The sequence below is a fragment of the Amyelois transitella genome, chromosome 17 (assembly GCF_032362555.1).
Source record: "Amyelois transitella isolate CPQ chromosome 17, ilAmyTran1.1, whole genome shotgun sequence".
Taxonomy (NCBI): Eukaryota; Metazoa; Arthropoda; class Insecta; order Lepidoptera; family Pyralidae; genus Amyelois; species Amyelois transitella.
The window spans coordinates 9,819,523-9,839,952 of NC_083520.1; the positions used below are offsets into that span (position 1 = coordinate 9,819,523).

General features: G+C 39.2%; 1 protein-coding gene across 1 annotated transcript in view; it reads right to left on the reverse strand.

Annotated features, from left to right (window-relative positions):
- Positions 1-17,835, reverse strand: part of LOC106137783 (disks large homolog 5) — a 49,789-nt gene extending 31,954 nt beyond the window's left edge. Inside the window, exons 1-15 of the mRNA XM_060948924.1 lie at positions 17,695-17,835; positions 17,287-17,330; positions 17,159-17,209; positions 16,401-16,693; positions 16,201-16,316; positions 15,313-15,429; positions 14,578-14,695; positions 10,093-10,235; positions 9,609-9,732; positions 8,205-8,314; positions 7,138-7,244; positions 6,209-6,345; positions 5,409-5,504; positions 4,727-4,810; positions 3,806-3,969 (exon numbers count right to left, since the gene is read on the reverse strand). Coding sequence (XP_060804907.1) covers positions 3,806-3,969; positions 4,727-4,810; positions 5,409-5,504; positions 6,209-6,345; positions 7,138-7,244; positions 8,205-8,314; positions 9,609-9,732; positions 10,093-10,235; positions 14,578-14,695; positions 15,313-15,429; positions 16,201-16,316; positions 16,401-16,693; positions 17,159-17,201 — 1,652 coding nt within the window. The 5' untranslated portion in view covers positions 17,202-17,209; positions 17,287-17,330; positions 17,695-17,835. The remainder of the gene's footprint in view (positions 1-3,805; positions 3,970-4,726; positions 4,811-5,408; positions 5,505-6,208; positions 6,346-7,137; positions 7,245-8,204; positions 8,315-9,608; positions 9,733-10,092; positions 10,236-14,577; positions 14,696-15,312; positions 15,430-16,200; positions 16,317-16,400; positions 16,694-17,158; positions 17,210-17,286; positions 17,331-17,694) is intronic.
- Positions 17,836-20,430: the final 2,595 nt, after the last annotated feature.

Sequence of the window (20,430 nt, forward strand, 5' to 3'; positions counted from 1 at the left end):
TAGCCCTAATTGTAATATGTTATACTATTATATACTATATACTTGATGATCAATAAATCAGTATCGATTCAGCTTTTGTTTAATTTACACGCATTCCCTCCTATATTAGAAAATATTTATTATTTAATGGCACATAAGTTGCATGTAATGCGATGTGATATAAGAATATAGAGCATGAATACTCTGTTAAATCATAAACATAAATTGGAACTTCCATTTAAAGAAATAAAATAAAAAGATAACAAATGAGATCATGGCTTTCAAATACGTTAATACTTTGGTGAAACTCATAATAAATATGCTGCCCTTTATTTTTATGTTGGGGGTTGGTATCTTTTCTATAATCTGGTCCCATGAGATGAAAGAAACGCTGTTGTCATCAATCCTGAAATTTTTACCAGTGTTGTCACAAATTTTACAGAATATTACTTGTTCTTCATTATCTTCTTCAATCCCTGTGCACATAACTACGTATCGATATTCTGTGTCTTTATGTAAAATTCTGACCAAGACAAAATCGCCATTGTTGAATTTATTGTTTAAACCAGAAGTTGAAGGTTCGTCTTCAAGTTGGCTTGCATATTCGGAAACAGTGGCACAAGGCAGAGAAGATGTTTGTAGCTGCTTTGACAGTCTGTAGTTGATTATGGCTCGTCGTCAGATTCAGACCCATAGACATTGTCAACATTAAGGCGCGGTCTCGTATTTGTTGTAAATTCCATGGTACCAAGCACAAAGTGATCTTGTCTGCGACCCCGGAGGTCCCGGGTTCGAATCCCGGCCAGGGCATGATGAGAAAAGATTTTTTTCTGATTGGCCTGGGTCTTGGATGTTTATATAAGTATTTATTTTAAAATATAGTATCGTTGAGTTAGTATCTCGTAACACAAGTCTTGAACTTACTTCGAGGCTAACTCAATCTGTGTTATTTGTCCGGTATATATTTATTTATTTATTTATAAGTTACTTGATGGACCTTCATGGTACCTGAGAAAGCTTCCAAATCCCATCATCGTCACTAATAGTCACCACTTTTATATTGGGACAGTTTTTTTGGAGGGAGTTCGTGAAATCTTGTTTCAAAAATGTCGTTCCCAGCTCCAACAATTCTATCCGCAGTTCTTTTGCACGTCGCACCTACTTCATCAGGAGCTCCCTTGCCGTGACCAGCTTTGTGGTAATTCCATGTAAAGTTTATGACATTTGGGTAAAAATCATGTAATTTTGTTGCTAATGCATGGAACATGATTTTATTTCGGTATTGTGTGACCGGCCCATCACTTAGAAAATACAAATTGGTTACTGTTGTTTGTACTGTTGATTTAAGTTAGCTTTGAGAAGCCTGTTTTTTATCAATAAATTTCTTGCACGTCTTGCACGAATCGACCTCTGCCACCCAGCTTGCATTCGTTGGTTATTATATTTATTGATAGAGACTTCATTGTCTGAACTAGGTGGGGTTACATTACTAATATCTTGAAGTGCTAAACGTCATCTCCGTTGTTTTGCTTTTTCTTGACATAATTTTTTAGCTTTTCGTTTTTCTCTGGATGTCATTTGATTTACAGACTTAATAGTTCCTTTTTCTTTTTTTTTTCATATTTCTTCTTTTCCTTTTCTTTCTGCTGCGCATACTTTTCGGGATCATTTTTTTATGCGTTGGTACCGCAATCTTAGGCACACGCTTCTATTCTGAACGTTCCTCACGAATTAGATTTTTTCGGGGAGCCATGATCTAAAATAAAGAGAAGTTACAGTTTAAAGATATTAAATATGTTATTCGTGGGATATTTTATAGCCACACACATAATTATTTTAAGTCAAGCCTGCCCAAATAGACAGCAAAATAGCGTATAAAACTCCGAATATAAAACTACTACATAGTGTAGAAGTAACGTACACCATAACTCAAATTAAAAAAAAACGTATTTATGTTAACAAATTACTCTTTTACGAATGATAAATATGTACAATACTAAGAAAGGACTGATATGGTACTTCCGTATTTACCCTGGAAGTAAGGTTTCTACCCTGGCATTTCATGAGGCAGGGGAAATATGGCAGGGTAGAGACGTTTTCATTGAAAAAAGGATACTATCAGAAAAGTTTGTACTGTTACGCAAAAACAAACTAATACGGTAAACTAGGCAGAAATTGAAGTAATAACAAATTACAAACAAACTTTTAGTATGAATAACAATTCAATAAAACTTACCAGTGGAGAGACGGCACTGACTGACACATCCGCGCGAGACGAGTGACGTGGTCGGACTATCCGCCAATGAGGGCACGCGATTCGCTCTGACGACGTTTGTAGCTAACGTAACTTTGAAACAAATGCCCCAAGACTTAAATTTGCTACACCTTCGCACTTTAACGCCATTTTTAAAAGGACCAAAAATGTCCAGGGGAAGAGACATAAAATACGAGGGACAAAACTTGCGTTATTTTAAAAAATAGAAATTATGTTTATTTTTGAGTTGATTTAAGTATTTAAAACGATTGATTACGCATCTTTTTAAAATAAATAAAGCTCAGAACAGGATATATAAGAAATGTATTAAATTTCAAAAACTCTGTTACAGAATAGTAAAGGGACAGGCCAGGGTAGATACTTTTTTATCGGTTAACATGCAATTATACCCAAACTAAGCCAATTTAGATATTGCAATTAAGTGGTATCATAGTTTTTGTTATTTACTATAATTTATTATTGTCATTTCCTTCAAATTTTCAAATAATGTATGATTTTTTAATGTTGCCGCCTCTTGTCCCTCTTAACGTAGAATCACCCTTATACCTCTTGTAACAGTACGCTACGCGTTTAGTATAATGCAACGCAAAAGTTTAAAATCTGGTCTAACTTAATGTTTAATGTTTCGTAATAATCAACTTTTAAATACGTCGTTAAAAGGGGTAGGTAGAGACTACATCTTTTCACTTGCCACTATCTCTGCACACTTCTTTCGCTTCATCCACATTCATATCTCTCTCCATGTTAGCTCTGCGGTTTCGGGTACTATTAACCTGACCTTTTGCCAGGCCGTCCTTAATTTGATCAAGGTAAGTTCTTTTAGGCCTTCCCACTCTTCTTTCTATTTCTTTCATTCCACACACTCCTTACTTTGTCAACCTGCTTTCATTCATCCTCTCCACATGACCGAACCATCTTAACATACCATTTTCTATTCCTGTTACTATATCTTCTTTCACATTACAACATTCCCTTTAAGTTTGGAATTAAAGGCAAATGGTATTTAATCTTAAAATTAAAAAAAATATATATTAAAAAGTATAGTTATAAAATAAAGCCGTGTGGTTCCCGGCACCAAACAAAAAAGAATAGGACCGCTCCATCTCTTTCCCATGGATGTCGTAAATGGCGACTAAGGAATAGGCTTATGAAATTGCGATCCTTTTTTTACGCGATGGGCTAGCAACCTGTCACTATTTGAATCTCAACTCTATTATTAAGCCACACAGCTGAACGTGGCCTATCAAGTCTTTTTAAGACCGTTAGTTCTGTCTACCACACAAGGGATATAGACGTAACTACATATATGTACTCGTCTACACTAATATTATAAAGAGGAAAACTTTGTTTGTTTCTTTGTTTGGTTGTAATGAATAGGCTCAAAAACTACTGGATCGATTTTAAAAATTCTTTTACCATTCGAAAGCTACATTATCCACGAGTAACATAGACTATATTATATTTTGGAATAAAATAGGGTTCCGTAATAATATATAAAAATAATTGACAAAACAGCGTTTGCCGGGTCAGCTACTATAAAATAAAACTCACTTGATCTTGCCCTCAACAGGCGACCCTTTCTTCACCGCCGTGACGTATATACTGCAGTCGTTGGGGTAGTACGGATCCTCCCTGCCGCCAGAGAGTTCGAATCCCAGATCGCCGTCTTTACTGAGACCGCTCAGTTCCACGTCTATCAGGTCCCATTCGAAATCCTAGAGAAAAAAAATTTTTTTTTACTCGACTGATATTGATTACACAGACTGAGTTGGCCTAGAAGCAAGTTCGTTTTACGAGATAATAACTCAACGGTAGAATAGAATAGATTTATTTTCAAAATTGGATACATGGTATCACTTATTGACGTCACATCACTTAAATCACTACACTTAAACTAGTCTTTTATTTGTACGCACAACCGCATGTTAAATTCTCCTAGACGGAACTTTACTACATTGTAATAAAGCCTTTTTCTGTGTAAATTTGTCTAGCTTGATATACTACGTCGATTGTAGATTCGCCTCTAGAGAACCATAACCTCATACAAAGCAAAACCGAAGGAAGTTCAAGATATTCTGCAGGTGGCTATACTATGTGGTTGTGCCGTGTAGTCTCCGGCACTAATAGAAAAGAACAGGGCATATACATGTATATATACATATATATATATACATGGTTATTTTAAATATATATATTTATGTATGTGTGTGCGTGTATTTATATGTATAGAACTGATTATTTATGTGTGTATGTAAGATAAGTGCCACTACTTACTAACTGATGCTCTTATGGTGAGGGAAAACATCTTCGGATTCCCCTGCAAAGGTTGCAGAGGGTAGATGGGAGTCACTTCGTGTAAAAACCTGACTCACCCAATCCAGGGTCCATGTTCAAAGGCATATCCCGGGCTCCTCTCCAGAGTGGTGAGGATGCAACCGGGACTACAGCCAGAAGGAAGAAGTATAATCTTACGTTTCTGACGTCCTTAGTCGCTTCGCTATGCTTCCCGCCGTGTCTCCGCGCATCAGCCAGCTCTCCCACCATTTGGTCCCTCTCCTGCATCAAACCATTTCAATCCATACAAGGACAATTCCTTATTGCACCATATATCAAAACAATAAATAAATATATAGGCGGGACAAATTACACAGATTGAGTGAGCCTTGAACTATTTGCGATACTATATTTTAAGTATGTATATAATAAATACTTTAATATATTCAAAGCCTTTTAAATCCAAGCTCCAGAGCAATGTTGGCTCTGTCTACCCGGTAAGGGATAAAGACGTGATCATAAGATTGTATGTATGTGAACAACATGACAATAATTTTGTTAGTAAAATTAATTACAGCATGAAGGATTATATTAATGATAAACATGTGTGGCCCGAGCTTGACATAAGTGCATGTGAATTTTTGACATAACATTGACATAATTTGTACAGTATGTAGGTAAATATATGACATTATAAATAAACATTCTTTAAAAAAAAACTACAAACAATAAACGTATTTAACTTTATCTCAGACGTTTCAAATCATGTTACAACAATCCGTGATCACCGAGCGACTAAAATACTCGTAGTAATTGTAAAAACAGTATAATGCAACGCTAAAGTTTAATTAAACTCAGTTATAAAATGAAATATACATACCTTTCTTAACCTATTGCACAAAGCCTTCACACTTTCCCTCTCTTGCAAGAGCTTGTCTCTTTCCGAAAAGGCCCAGTCGCGTCTTCTCTTAGACACCTGTGACAAAAAAGAATATTAAATAATACATAAATATAAATAAATATATACGGGACAAATTACACAGATTGAGTTAGCCTCAAAGTAAGTTCGAGACTTGTGTTACGATATACTAACTCAACGATACTATATTTTATAATAAATACTTATATAGATAAACATCGAAGACCCAGGCCAATCAGAAAAAGTTCTTTTCTCATCACGCCCTGGCCAGGATTCGAACCCGGGACCTCCGGTGTCACAGACAAGCGTACTACCGCTGCGCCACGAGGCCAACTAAATATTTGATTAAAACATGCTGTATGTATTACTGAGTAAAAAGAAACGTGCCGTGAGGTTCCCGGCACCCATAGAAAATAATAGGACCACTCCAGTTCTAACATATTCATTCATATAGTCACGTGTATATCCCTTGCGGGGTAAATAGGGCCAACAGTCTTGAAGAGACTGAAAGGCCACGTTCAGCTGTTGGGCTATCCCTTAGTCGCCTTTTACGACATCCATGGGAAAGAGACGTGAGCGGTCCTATTCTTTTTTGTATTGGTGCCGGGAACCACACGGCAAGAAGAAGCTCATGGGTCTACTGGAAGAGATTTCTTTTGAAATAACTAGCACTTTTGTACTAGAATTACTGTAATAAATGCTTCTGTATATAATTTTGTGTACATAAATAAATAAATAAGAAGAAGAAATATGTATGTCACCTCAGCTTCCCGCTTGACATCGGCCAGCTGGTTCTGCATCCGGTCCAGCTGTTTGCGCAGTCTCTCCACTTCTGGATTCTGCTCCAAGGATTCCGCTCGCTCCTTGTCTGCGGAGTCCGACGACATTCCCACCAACCCTGGGAAGCATTCAGAAGATTTGATTAAAGAATTTTGAATTTAATACATTTTGAATTGAATATGTATGTCTGTCTGTCTGTTTCGCTTACACAACTGAACAGCTGGACCGATTTAAATAAATTAAAATCGGTGTAGCTTTTTGCATTTATAATGTTAGTAAAGGATAAAATTAAATGAAATCACTTAATCAAATCGGAGACGTTCTAGCAAAAGGTCTGGTCAAGAGTACCCAAAACTGACGAGCTTGCATAAAGAGAGTAATGCATTTATTGAATTACTATTGAAGGTACAATCCGTACGTTGGCTCTCTTACTAGGCGCAATTCACACTGAATGGAAAATAGATTTATGTAGATGACTTGATAGCTTTTGGAAAATATCGTTGGAAAGCTTAAAATCCAGCTTCGTCAGGAGTACCAGAAACCGCCGAGCTTGCATGAAGAGTTATGAATGTGGATGAAGCAAAAGAAGTATAGAGGGATCGTGGCAAGCGGAAAGATGTAGTCTCTCCCTACCCCTCCGGGAAAGAGGCGTGATTTATGTATGTATGTTTGTATGTACATAAGATAATGTACTTAACTTGGGATTCTTTTTTAGGCGATGGGCTAGCAACCTGTCACTATTTGAATCTCAATTCTATCATTAAGCCAGAATAGAATAGAATAGAATAGAATAATTTATTTGCATGATAGCTGAATGTGGCCATTAAGTCTTTTCAAGACTGTTGGCTCTATCTACAAGCAAGGGAAATAGACGTGACCATATGTACCTATGTATGTATGTATAATGTACCTTGCAACTTGTCCAATGATGGATCATTGGAGTGTTGTCCGTTGAGAAATCCGTCGTTACCCCCACCGCTTGTAAGTCCCAAGTGGTGATACGCAGAGTTGTCTTGTCTGTGAAAAAAAAAATTAAACAAATTGATTATTATAACGCATCCTCAATGATTTTTTATATGCGCTTGGTTGACTGGAAGAAATCCCGATTGGGATAAGTCCGTCATTGTATATACATATGTATTATTCTTAATACAATGACTGTTTTTTCGTAATATGTTATATTTCTTCTTAGCACTAGTGAAGTGTAATTAGGTTCCAAACAAAAAAAAATTTACGTTATTTTGATTTTAACAATGATTTTTGTAAAGGAAATCCAATTATGAACGCAGGGTCGTAAAAAAAAAGCATTTGTTGATAACTTGATAAAAAGGGAGATGTAAGGAGTGCCTAATCGCCGAGAATGTATGAAAAGAGTGTAAATGAAACTGGAGAAGTATTAAGTTTGTAACAAGTGGAAATTCCTTAAAAATACCTAGGTGGAAAACAGACGTGTTCTTCTTCCTCCTGGCTTTAGTCCCGGTTGCATCCTCACCAATCTGGAGAGGAGTCCGGGGTACGCCTTTGAGCATGGACTCTGTATTGGGTGAGTCAGGTTTTTACACGAAGAAACTCAGGAGATATTTTGATTTTGTATTTTAAATTCAATGCAATAAGGTCGAGTTTTCATTCGATTTGACTCGACGGTAGACTGAGCTATTCAGCGTCATCGAATTTTGTCGATACGACATAAAAAGTCATAGTACTAAAGCAATTGTCTAATAATGATAATAATGTATGGTATGTATGTGTGTATGTAACCGCCGAGCTTGCACGAAGAGTGTTATGAATGTGGATGAAGCGAAGGAAGTATACAGAGATCGTGGCAAGTGGAAAGAGGTAGTCTCTGCCTACCCCTCCGGGAAAGAGGCGTGATTTTATGTATGTATGTGCTAAAGTAACTGCCTAATAATGATAATAATGTATGGTATGTATGGTGTGTATGTATGTATGTCTGTATGCATGCGCGCGCGCACTGACCGCGCCTTGGCGAGCGCGGCGGGCGCGGGCGCGCGCAGGTCGGAGCACTCCTTGATGGCGCGGTCGCGCTCCGCCAGCGCCGACTCGATCTCCCGCCGCAGGCTCTCCGCCTGCGGGTATCAGTTTTTTCAATCAACATATTATATAACAGAATGTGCCGTGTGGTTCCCGGCACCAATACAAAAAAGAATAGGACCACTCCATCTCTTTCCCATGGATATCGTAAAAGGCGACTAAGGGATAGGCTTACAATCTTGGGGTTCTTTTTTAGGCGTTGGGTTAGTAACCTGTGACTATTTGAATTTCAATTCTATCATTAAGCCAAATAGCTGAACGTGGCCATTCAGTCTTTTCAAGACTGTTGGCTCTGTCTACCCCGCAAAGGACATAGAGGTGACCATATACAGGGCGACTTTTAATTCAACTGCATAAATTTTACTGTTAAGTGTACTAATCTAAAGGATATTTAAAAACGTGAAAAGAAAAATATCGGTTCATATTTCAGAAAGTACGAAAAAAATAAAAGTATCAAAATTCAAGATCCTAAATACGTCATATCACCCCGGCCGGCAGAAAAGCGGTGCGTAAGATTCAGAGGTCAACGACACAATTCATTCAGCTGAGCGATTTCGACAACTCTGTACTTACTTGATATTGATACTAGAAAAATAATTTATTTTCAGACATTTATTTACATGTTTAGTTTTAATTTCTTTTTGTAGTATTGGTAGGTATGTATTAAAGCGTGTGACGTAGTTTTTGAGGGTTTTTTAAATGTGAAAATGATGACGTTTAATTTAAATAAAAATAAGCTCAAACGGCTCAGAAGCATGGGTATAGTCTATGTTTAAAAGGATGCAGTTGTTTTAAATGTCACCTGTATAAAGGACAAATAAAGATCGTAATGATAAACTAACTGTGACTTCGCTAACGTAACTCTCAATCAACCAATCACAGTGAGAACACGACGCGCTCAACCAATAACGTCTATGGCGACATCTCAAACGTCATATGCAACTAGCCAATCACAGTGCGTATTGGGCCATAAATATATCTGACACAACATCGTCTTTCGCGCGGTTCCCCTACAGAACTTCTCAAAGAGAACGAAACCGAGATTAAGGATTATTCATAGCTTTAATAATTAATTATGATTAAATGGCATATGATTAAATAATGATAAAGATCTTAAAAAAGAAAAGAACAGGACCACTCCATCTCGTTCCCATGGATGTCGTAAAAGGCGACTAAGGGACAAACTTGGGATTCTTCTTTTAAGCAAGGGGCTAGCAACCTGCCACTATTTGAATCTCAATTCTATCATTAAGCCACACAGCTGAACTATTGGCTGTCTACACCGCAAGGATTTAAGACGTGATTATAAGTATGTATGTATGTAGTTACATGCAGAGCGGCCGCTCGTTGTTCCTCCCTTTGCGCTTGTAGCGCGGTCTCCAACGCCGAGACACGTTTTAACGCCGCCTCTAACTCGTCGGATAACTTCTCCATTTCCTTGTGCACAGTGTCTCTGGGTAGAAAAAGATTTTATTATAAACCGAATGAAATAAAAAATTGTCTCTGTCTACCCCACAAGGGATATAGACTTGATTGTATGAATGAATGTTTTGTTAAGAAGATTCAGCTATATGTATGCGTATGGTGATTAAGATGGATTTTCGTGCCAGACTTTCGTTCGTCAGTGAGCCGCTTGATGTCGCTGCGGTCGCTGTCTGCCGCTAGAGAGAGGGAGACAGTCACAGAGGCGCACCTCTCGCTCATGACGAGCGCATACTCGGCCATGGCGGCGTTGCGTTCGTCAGTGAGCCGCTTGATGTCGCTGCGGTCGCTGTCTGCCGCTAGAGAGAGGGAGACAGTCACAGAGGCGCACCTCTCGCTCATGACGAGCGCATACTCGGCCATGGCGGCGTTGCGTTCGTCAGTGAGCCGCTTGATGTCGCTGCGGTCGCTGCGCCCCTCCCACTGTCTGCTCATGCTGACAACTTGCTGCTTCAGGACGTTACGTTCGCGAATCTGTTGGACAAAAAGAGTTCATTCACTTTTGAACGCCACGAGAAAAACTGTTTTATATGACCCAAAAATGGCATAGGACCACTCCATCTCTTGCTCATGGATGTTATAAAAGGCGAATAAGGGATAGGTTAAATGTCACTATTTAAATCTCAATTCAATCATTAAACCAAACAGTTGAACGTAACCTCTCAATATTTTCAAGACTGTTGGCTCTGTCTACCCCGCCAGGGATATAGACGTGATGACCATGACCCAACACCGCGACCATGTTATAGTTGGTCTATACGATTAATTCAATGACAGGCATGTGAAACCGGTACTTAATCGGATTTGTACAAATAGACCATGAACTTTTGGTTTACAATGTCACTAATTTCGACAACTTAATGTGTTGTTGATAGCGTTACGTCAGACTTCCAGTTATTTAGAATGTAATACGAGTCTTCTTCTTGCGTCGTAAACCTCATTACTGAGGGTCGTGAACTCCCCGGAGACAAGTCAGTTTAGAGCGCACTACGTCTCTCCACCTTGCCCGGTCCTTAGCGGTGTGGAGCGCCTCATGTAGGTCCTTATCCAGAGTCGAACGTATTTGGTCAGTCCATCTAAGTGGGCTACGTCCCCTTGATCGTTTCCCCTCTACCTTGCCGGTGATCATCAGCTGTTCCAAATTGTCGCCATCTTTGCGGGCTATGTGGCCAAAAAATTCCAGGATTCTTCGTAAACAGATGGTGGAAAGCCTAGTTTGGATGTTGAGTTCACGAAGAATAGACCTGTTTGTGCGAAATGCAGTCCATGGAATCTGGAGCATCTTTCTCCAGCACCACATCTCGAAAGCATCAATGCGGTTACGATCTGCTTGTTTTATAGTCCATGTTTCGGAGCCATAGCTAAAGATGCTAAATACTAAAGTGGTCACTAGCGAGGTCTTCGTCTTCCGAGATATGTTGCGATCCTTCCAGATTCTTCCCAGCTGAGACATTGCATTTTTGGCCATGCCAATGCGTCTCCTGATCTCTTTTTCACATGAGCCTGTGTTACTAATATTAGCACCCAAGTAGATGAAATTATCCACCGTTTCCAGACCCAGAGCACCAGTCAGATGGAGTGAGTTAGCGCGGTCAACTACCATGACTTTGGTTTTAGAGTGGTTGATTTTGAGGCCCAAGTCCATGCTGATCTTTTGCATTTTAGTAAGGAGGCTCATCATCTCGGCCTCGTTAGCTGCCAACAAGGTTGTGTCATCAGCGTACCGGAGGTTTGTGATTCTGGTGCCGCCGATCGTGACACCACCTTCCCAGTTTTCCAGAGTCCGTCTGATGATATACTCTCCGTAGATATTAAATAGAACAGGGGATAATATACAACCTTGCCTGACGCCTTTTTCAAACTTAAAAGGCTTGGAAGTAGTTTTTTCGACCTTTACCTCACCCTGGCTGTTCTGGTAGAGTGATTGGATCAATGCTATTAAGTGCTTAGGTACACCAAGTTCTTCTAGTATCTGCCATAGGATCGACCAGGTAACACAGTCAAAAGCCTTGCTGTAGTCGATGAAACACAGGATGGTGGGAGTGTTGAACTCATACGACTTCTCTATCACTTGGTGTACGTTCAAGATCTGCTCACGCGTGCCCTTGCCCCTGACGAAGCCAGCCTGCTCCTGTGGTATCTGCCAATCCAGGAAGTAGCGGATTCTATTATTGATAATGTGCAATAATACTTTGCTGGCGTGTGATACTAGGGCTAGAGTTCTGTAATTTTCGCACTTGGTAGTTGAGCCTTTTTTATGAAGCGGGAGAATGACTGATTTAGCCCAATCATGGGGCCATTCTCCAGTGCGCCAAATAGCGTCGCAGATTTTATGAATTGCTTTAGCGCCCTCAATTCCCATTGCTTTTATGATCTCTGCTGTTATTTGATCAGGTCCAGGTGCCTTTCTATCCTTCAGGGCAGCTATCGCTGATGTTACTTCTGAAAGCAGAATAGGCGGGTCCAGAGCAAGACCACTCTCCCATTGCGTTGGAGGTTCTGAGTTATCGAGAGGATTTTTGTAGAGCTCCTCACAGTATTTCCGCCATCTTTCAGCCACCTCATCCAAGTCCTGCAGCCGGGTTCCATTCTCGTCTTCCACAACCCATGTTTTGGGTTTGGATTGCTTCGAGAGCAGCTTTACTTTCTTGAAAAGGTCCGCTGTTTGTACTTTTCGCGCATGGTTCTCGATATCCTGACAAATGTTCCCAACGAAATTGTTTTTATCGCGGCGGCACAGGCGTTGCATTAGTCGGCCCAATTCCGAATATGCGACACGATCTTCTTGCTTAGACAAACCAGACTTTTTCACCTCTTTCCGGTCTTGGATTTTACCCCACGTTTCATCAGAGAGCCAAGATTGCCGTCGATTGGGTTTTACTCGATGTTCGGATATTTTGTCTACTGTTTTGTGTACCAGTTCTTTGAGGTGGTTCCACTGTTCATTCGCATTTGCGCTTGTCGGAGGCATTAGAACTGCTAGGGCAGAGCTCATTTCATCCCTGAATGCTAATTTTTCAGCTGGATGTAGTGTGCGCGGTCTCAAAGGGGGACCTTTTCTGACTGACTTCAAACGCAAAGCAAATCCGGCCACAAGGAGGCAGTGGTCACTACCACAGTCAGCACCTGGGAATGTTTTCACATTGAAAATAGAGCTTCTCCAACGAGTGTTGATAATGATGTAGTCGATTTGATTCCGGTATCGATCTCCAGGGGAAATCCACGTATAAAGACGCCTTGGGTGGTGCTGAAAGCATGTATTCATGATCGTCATTTTTCTTTCGATGCAAAATTCCAACAATCTTTCTCCCCTCTCGTTTCTTTTACCGAGCCCATATTTTCCGACAACGCTCCTTATGTGATCATCGAGAGTAGTGTTGCCTACCTTTGCGTTCCAATCGCCAATCAATAAAGTTATTTCGCGACCAGGTATTTTGGAAAGCGTTGATTCCAGTGATGTGTAGAAATCATCTATGACCTCATCAATCGCATCTGCCGTTGGCGCATATACCACGACTATGTTAAGCGTGCAAGGGCGTGTGTTTATTCTGAGGGTCAGTATTCTGTCATTAACTGGGTTGTATCCCAGCACATAGTTATTCAGGTAGCGTGGGATCCACATACCGACACCGCAAAAACTGGAATTTGTAGATCCTGAATAATATAAAGTGTTTCCATTTGAGGTCGTTTGGTGACCTTGGCCTCTCATATGCGTCTCAGTTATCCCCAGTAACGTCAGTTTATGTTCTTCTGCTTCTTTTTCTACAATATCCAGCCTCCCCGATGCCAGAAGGCCTCGGACGTTCCAGGTAGCAATCCGTTGATGTCGTTGGATAGAGATATTTCTCTTAGGTTCACCAGTAGCATGTCCACTAACTGAGACCCGGCGACCCGTCTCAGCAGCAGCTTCGGTAGCCAATTTCACACCTTCCGGCCCGGTAACCGAAAGGCGCCGATTGTAAATCGGATCGTCCAACGAACTATTCCGCACTGTTAAACTTTCCATGAAGAGTTTTTCTTGGGTAATTACAGCGTGGTGGGCACCCAAATCCTTCCACGGGCGAAACGTTTAGAGGCGATTTAGGTCCTCTCGGCTTTCGCGTAACCGCTCCGTTATGACAGAGTTGTCGGGTTAATTAACCGCCGCCCGATGCTCGGCGTTTGGAGTTTTACGACTGGGTTGTTCTCCTCCAGATCAACCCTCCTCTTTTCTCATCCGGGCTTGGGACCGGCAACGGCAGAGTAATACGAGTAAAGTAGAATAAACCTATAAATTTTCTAACAGTCTCATATAATACTTCACATACAGCATTTTATTTTATGTTATACATAAAAGAGATCCATAAGGTGAATGCAACTGTTAAGAAAGAGTTATACGAGTATAAACTATGTGACGACATCACAAATGTCACACACAATCATAGCGAAGAATGTGACGCGTTTAGCCAATAGCAGCGAAGAGTCTAAATCGCGCAACCAAAGATTTCACAGATTGGAGCATATATACAATCTCCGACACATACATACATACATATGGTCACGTCTATATCCCTTGCGGGGTAGACAGAGCCAACAGTCTCGAATAGACTGAATGGCCACGTTCAGCTATTTGGCTTAATGATAGAATTGAGATTCAAATAGTGACAGGTTGCTAGCCCATCGCCTAAAAAGAATCCCAAGTTTACAAGCCTATCCCTTAGTCGCTTTTTACGACATCCATGGGAAAGAGATGGAGTGGTCCTATTATTTTTTGTATTGGTGCCGGGAACCACACAATATTATTATTCCATATGTTAAGATAATGTCATCAACTTACGACAGAATTCCTCTCTTGTGTGAGCTCATGGCACTGAGTCTTGAGTCGTTTGTTCTCGTCCTGAATTATCTGGAATTTCTCTAAGGTCGCATTGTGTTTCTCTATTAAGTCTTCGTATCTGAAAATAAAATTATAATTACATATGCAATAAGAAAATTATCTTTTGTGTGTAAGAGTCAATGCGACTACATTGTCAGCCTGACAAATTAAAGGCTGGAATGAATTACAAAAATTAAAAAGAGTATTGACTCAAATTAAGATAAAATGTTGTTGTATTTTAATTAAAAATTATATAAATTTTAGTTTGAACTCTTTTACAATAGAAAATTTACTACGGAATTTCTCACTTTTTGCACATGTATCATTTTATAAGTGAAAATAAAAGCAAGTTTGTATGTAAAAAGTACATGAGCCTTCTGTTGATATTGGCAGTCTACTGAAGGTGTACATACATACATACATACAGTCACGTCTATATCCCTTGCGGGGTAGACAGAATCAACAGTCTTGAAAAGACTGACTTGTTCAACTTTTTGGCTTTTTGATAGATTTGAGATTTAAATAGTGACAGGTTACTAGCCCATCGCCTAAAAGCAGAATTCCAAGTTTATAAGCCTATCCCTTAGTCGCCTTTTACGACATCCATGGGAACGAAATGGAGTGGTCCTATTCTTTTTTATAATTGGTGCCGGGAACCACACGGCACTTAAGGTGTTGCTATAAATATATTAATACCTCTTCTGGTAACACTCGAACTCCTCCTTGAGTGCTTCGTATTTGCCAAGCGTGTGTCTCAAGTCCGGGCTGCCGTCAGTGTTGCCCTGCTGAAGATGTTGTACCTCGCGCTCCAAGCTTAAAAATTCAATAAATTAACTGTTTAAAATACTGGCCTTAATCCTGGTCATATTTCACATACAAATTGTCGCCTGGCAACACTTTCTCTCTCTCTCTATCTCGTCTATATAAAAGTGCTCTGTCATATTTTGTTACAATTAATTTAATTAAATAAATAGTAAAACCATATATGTAGAAAAAAAGGCAAAGAGGAGTTGTACTTTATGACAAAATGAATCATCAATAGTGTGACAGTCGGCCGCCATTACGTCATGGCTTATCTCACGAAATGGCATACACCGCCGCCATTACGATACTTCCACTTTTTTTGAGCCACACTCAATCAAAAATAAATCAAAATTCAGTACACTCTGTACATAAATCTTTTTAAAATTGGCAATCCATAAAATATATATATATATATTTCTTTCTTCAATATTAAATCTCATAAATACATAAATCTGAACAATGTATTCTCTCATCCACATTCTATTCTAAGTTTAATTAATATTGTGAAGTTGACGTTGTTGAAGAAAATGCTGCAGTGCAGTTTGCTACCGCTTCTTCTGCACTGACGCCTTGGAAGCGGCAGTAAACTTAGTTTTTAAGTAATTTATTTGACGTCAACCAATGTTGTTAAACCATACGTTTTGACAATTATTAAGCGATATATAGTATCCTATAATAATGAATAAAAATTTTGAATTTGAATTTGAATCCTCCTTTTTTTCTAGGTCTATGAGTTAAACATTTCCAATTTATGTTGTTGTTATTTAATCAAGAACTTACCGTTGGTTATCATTCAGCAGGTCATTGTATTTGCCTCGGAGGCTGTTGGCTTCTTGTGCGGACACCTCCAACTGGTTCATGGCTGCTCTGTGCTGACCGCGGACATACTCCAACTCCTGAGGGAGGGGAAATGATATTTTTTACAACATTGATGGGCATTCAATATCATTTAAATAACATAGAGAATGAAATAAACCAACCTTCATAACATGATCACACCGCCTTGACGTCTCTGTATGCTGTCTCCGCAGCTGATTTATCTCGCACTGTTGTTTGATACTCTCAGTGGTCTGTTTGCTGAGCATGTCATACTGTGCCAGCGGTTCATACGGCCCGCTCATCACATGGGCACCATGAGCCTTCACCGTGTAACTACTTGGCTTTTCGTAGCACTGGCTCGGGGTGAGGACATCATACTCGATCGGTATAGGAATGGTGGGCAGCTGAGTTGCATTGTGCCGTTCGTTGCTCACGTAACTGTGTGATATTGACTCTGAAAGGATAATGATATATTTTTTTCATTTATTATGATAATGACTCTTTCCCAAGTATATTGTTTTATATAGTTACCGCGAAACTGTATGTTTGAATGTTTTTTTTAAGTTTGTAGGTATATATGTACATTATAAACATTGCAAGTTAAAAGCTTGTACAAAAGAATTAATAAATAAAAAACAACAGTGTCTCTATTAATTTCAGCGGTCTTCTGTTCTATTCACATTCAGCTGTTTAACTAAATAACGAAATTGAAATTATAATAGTGAATGGTTACAAGCCCATCTCCTACAATAAGAATCCCAAGTTTATTAGCTTTTGCCACTAAGTAAATTCCTGTTATAACTACAACAAACACAGTTTTAAACTGCATAACTATCTTATCAGAAAGTACATATACAGTAACACTACACAAGAATACATGGATCATGACATCATGCCATCTCAGTTAATTTATACTCACCGTTGCTACCATTGCTTTCCAATGATGATGCCCCTGATGCCATAATACTATCTGAAATATAAATTTAGTAAATAAATAAACCACATTGACACATGATATCACAAACAAATAAATATATTGACATTTACCTTACTTCTTACAAGTTATATTGTATACCCATTGTCCTTTTCACCTGGAAGAAAAAACATTGTAATGTGGTAAATTTATATAGATATAATTCAGCAACCTTTATCGTAGGGAAGTCTGACACGTTTTCAACGCTCTAATGATTGTTGCAAAACGGAACCGCAGACTGTTGCAACTATGAGCACGAAAAGGAGAGACCATCCAAATGCAGATTACTAACGAAATGACACGATTCGTTTACACCATCAGTAAACACTAATAACATTTATCTGGCGAACTTCTTGGGTACAACTTTATTCTGCTTTCGTCAATATTTCACGGCGTTTTCAAGAACTCTACGGGCTGCCTATGCCTACTTCACAAAGTAAACAAGCAACGTCAGTGCCATCAATTACTAGGTATATTCCTACCTCGGTTTTACAATTGTTGTTAATTAAAAGAAATAAACTTGTAACAAAAAGATAACACGTATTTATTCGTTAATAAAATGCCAACATTTCTCGTTTCAACCTTTTTTAGCAAGGCGAATGAATGAACGACCGATAAACAGACATATTGAAAGCAGTGTTGCCAACTTGTCATAATTACTTACTTGCTATCTCTACTATCTACTCACGTTGTAATTTGTCCCCTGCAACCGGTCACCGAGCTTTCATATTCTTAACTTCCCTCTCTCTCTTTCTTTGAGGTTAACCGTAAGTAAGAGTCAGAATAAAGTTGAGGCATAATATATATGTCTTGTCAATGTTCGTGAATCGACCTGCTGGTTTTCTTAAAAATGAGACGAATGTTCTATAGGAAAAATTAATTAATTTTATAATTTAGGAATCTCATTGTCACACGAAGATTCTCGTGTCAAATCTGCTCAAAACAGTAAACTTTGATGATTCGAGCTCAACCGCCATCCGTATGTGACATTATCTATGAAGTTAGCCGCAGGGTAAGTGAGATAGGGAAGTTCGTAAATAAACTCCAATGGCATTGTTCGTGAATAGTCACGCCGCTTACTTCCATTGACTTCTATAATGTACATACTCTGGAGTTTATATTTGTATGCGATGTAAAACATGTTTTGTAAGTTTTTGTCATTATGGCGCTTTAATAGCTGCGAAAGTCTGTGATATAATGACGTCTATATCCCTTGCGGGGTAGACAGAGCGAACAGTCTTGAAAATACTGAAAGGCCACGTTCTAGTATGTTCAAATAGTAACAAGTTGCTAGCCCATCGCCTACTAGAAGAATCCCAAGTTCAACAACATTAACAGGTAAGAGATAGCGTTATCTTATTATAGTGCCGGAAACCATACGGCACGCGGAACTTTATTGACATTTAATACTATTACTAATACTATTAGATGAGTTCTCAAATATTGATAAACATTATGTCTTCAGTATACACACTCCTTCATCCAACTTCAGAAAGAAAAAGACCTAAAATTAGTGACGAGACCCAGAGTCAACTGTTTTCACTTCGGTACTTTTTTCTCTCAGTTATAGCCCGTTGCCATTGGCATGTCGGCAATTTAAATCGAGAGGATATTACTGAGTCATAACCATACACATACTAACTTGTCCTTTACAAGTCATTTTATAAATTATATTTGGTCTAGCGAACATATATAAAGTACGTCTGTGCTCTCATTTGAAAACTTATATGAAATCGAAATCACAACATCCAAATCTAATCACAGACAGAATGAAATGAATATTGCCATAACCATTAAGTAAAAACTGCTATACTTGATAATTATTTTGACGTTTCTATTTCTGATTCACAGACGTCTTTTATTAATATCCATTTATTAATAAGTAGGCCTAAATTAGAATGTACTTACAATTTCATCACGCGAACATGAATTTAAAAGATTTAAAATAGCGTAATACAGCTGTGGCGTGCCGTTTGAATTTGAAAAACTAAGAACGATGTCTGCGCGCGCATGACGCCGCTTGAGACTTCATCGCCGAGCCGATACTTCGCTCTACATATAGCTCTTGTTAAAATCGCATTTCTTTATTAAACATTTATATACATTCTTCAGTTTCATTTTGTTAGAAGGTTGTGAAGGTAAACATTAATTCAAGGAATCACAGGCATTCTACATTGGTGACCCCGACAAAGAAGAATTTTTGTTGTTCCTTCTGAATTTTTCTCAAACATTCTAGAAAAAGTTCTGTCAAAAAGAAACAAAACAAAACGGATTTTCTTTTAAAGGGTTTGGTCTATACAAGCGGTGAGCGATTTTTATTTTTATTATGTCTGTCTCAGAAAAAGTGGATAAAATTGATGAGGTTTGGCGAGTTGGTGTACGAGTTCCACCATTTTGGCCCGAAGAACCGGCGTTGTGGTTCGCCCAGTTAGAATGTCAGTTCGAACTCTCGAAAATAACTACAGATGAAACTAAATTTAGTTATTTGGTGGCACAACTTGATCATCAATATGCAATAGAAGTGAAAGATGTTATAACTAGGCCTCCGGAAAGGGACAAATACAATAAATTAAAAACGGAACTGATTAGACGGTTGTCCGCGTCGAAAGAAAAGCGCGTTAAACAATTATTGATGCATGAGGAACTCGGCGATAGGAAACCCTCCCAATTTTTACGTCATTTGGAGAGCTTAGCAGGTCCCTCTGTACCTAAGGATTTTCTTACCACTATTTGGACAAGTCGTTTACCTCAAAATATTCAAACAGTAATTGCTTCACAGATGGATCTTTCCATAGATAAGTTGGGAGAGTTGGCGGACAAGGTACATGAGATCGCTCCTACAACACCTCAAGCCTGCGCGGTAAGCACCTCTACTGGAAGTCTCTCGACCTTAGATGAACTGGCAAAACAGGTCAGTGAGCTGACTAGACAATTAGCTTCTCTTACCGGCAACTTTAATGGCAGAAATCGATCGCGCTCCAAATCTAGATTCCGCAAGTTCAACCGCTCAAGAAGTCGCTCGAGGCCGAGACAGCCACCGCCAGACCACCCTCATTGTTTCTACCATTACACATTTGGATCAAAAGCGAATAAATGCAGACAACCTTGCTCATTCCACACGGGAAACGAACAGGGCGGTCGGAAGTAGCGGCCAACGACTGCCCCTCATCTACAGGCCGTCTCTTCGTCACCGACCGTGCCTCGAAAGCGCAGTTCCT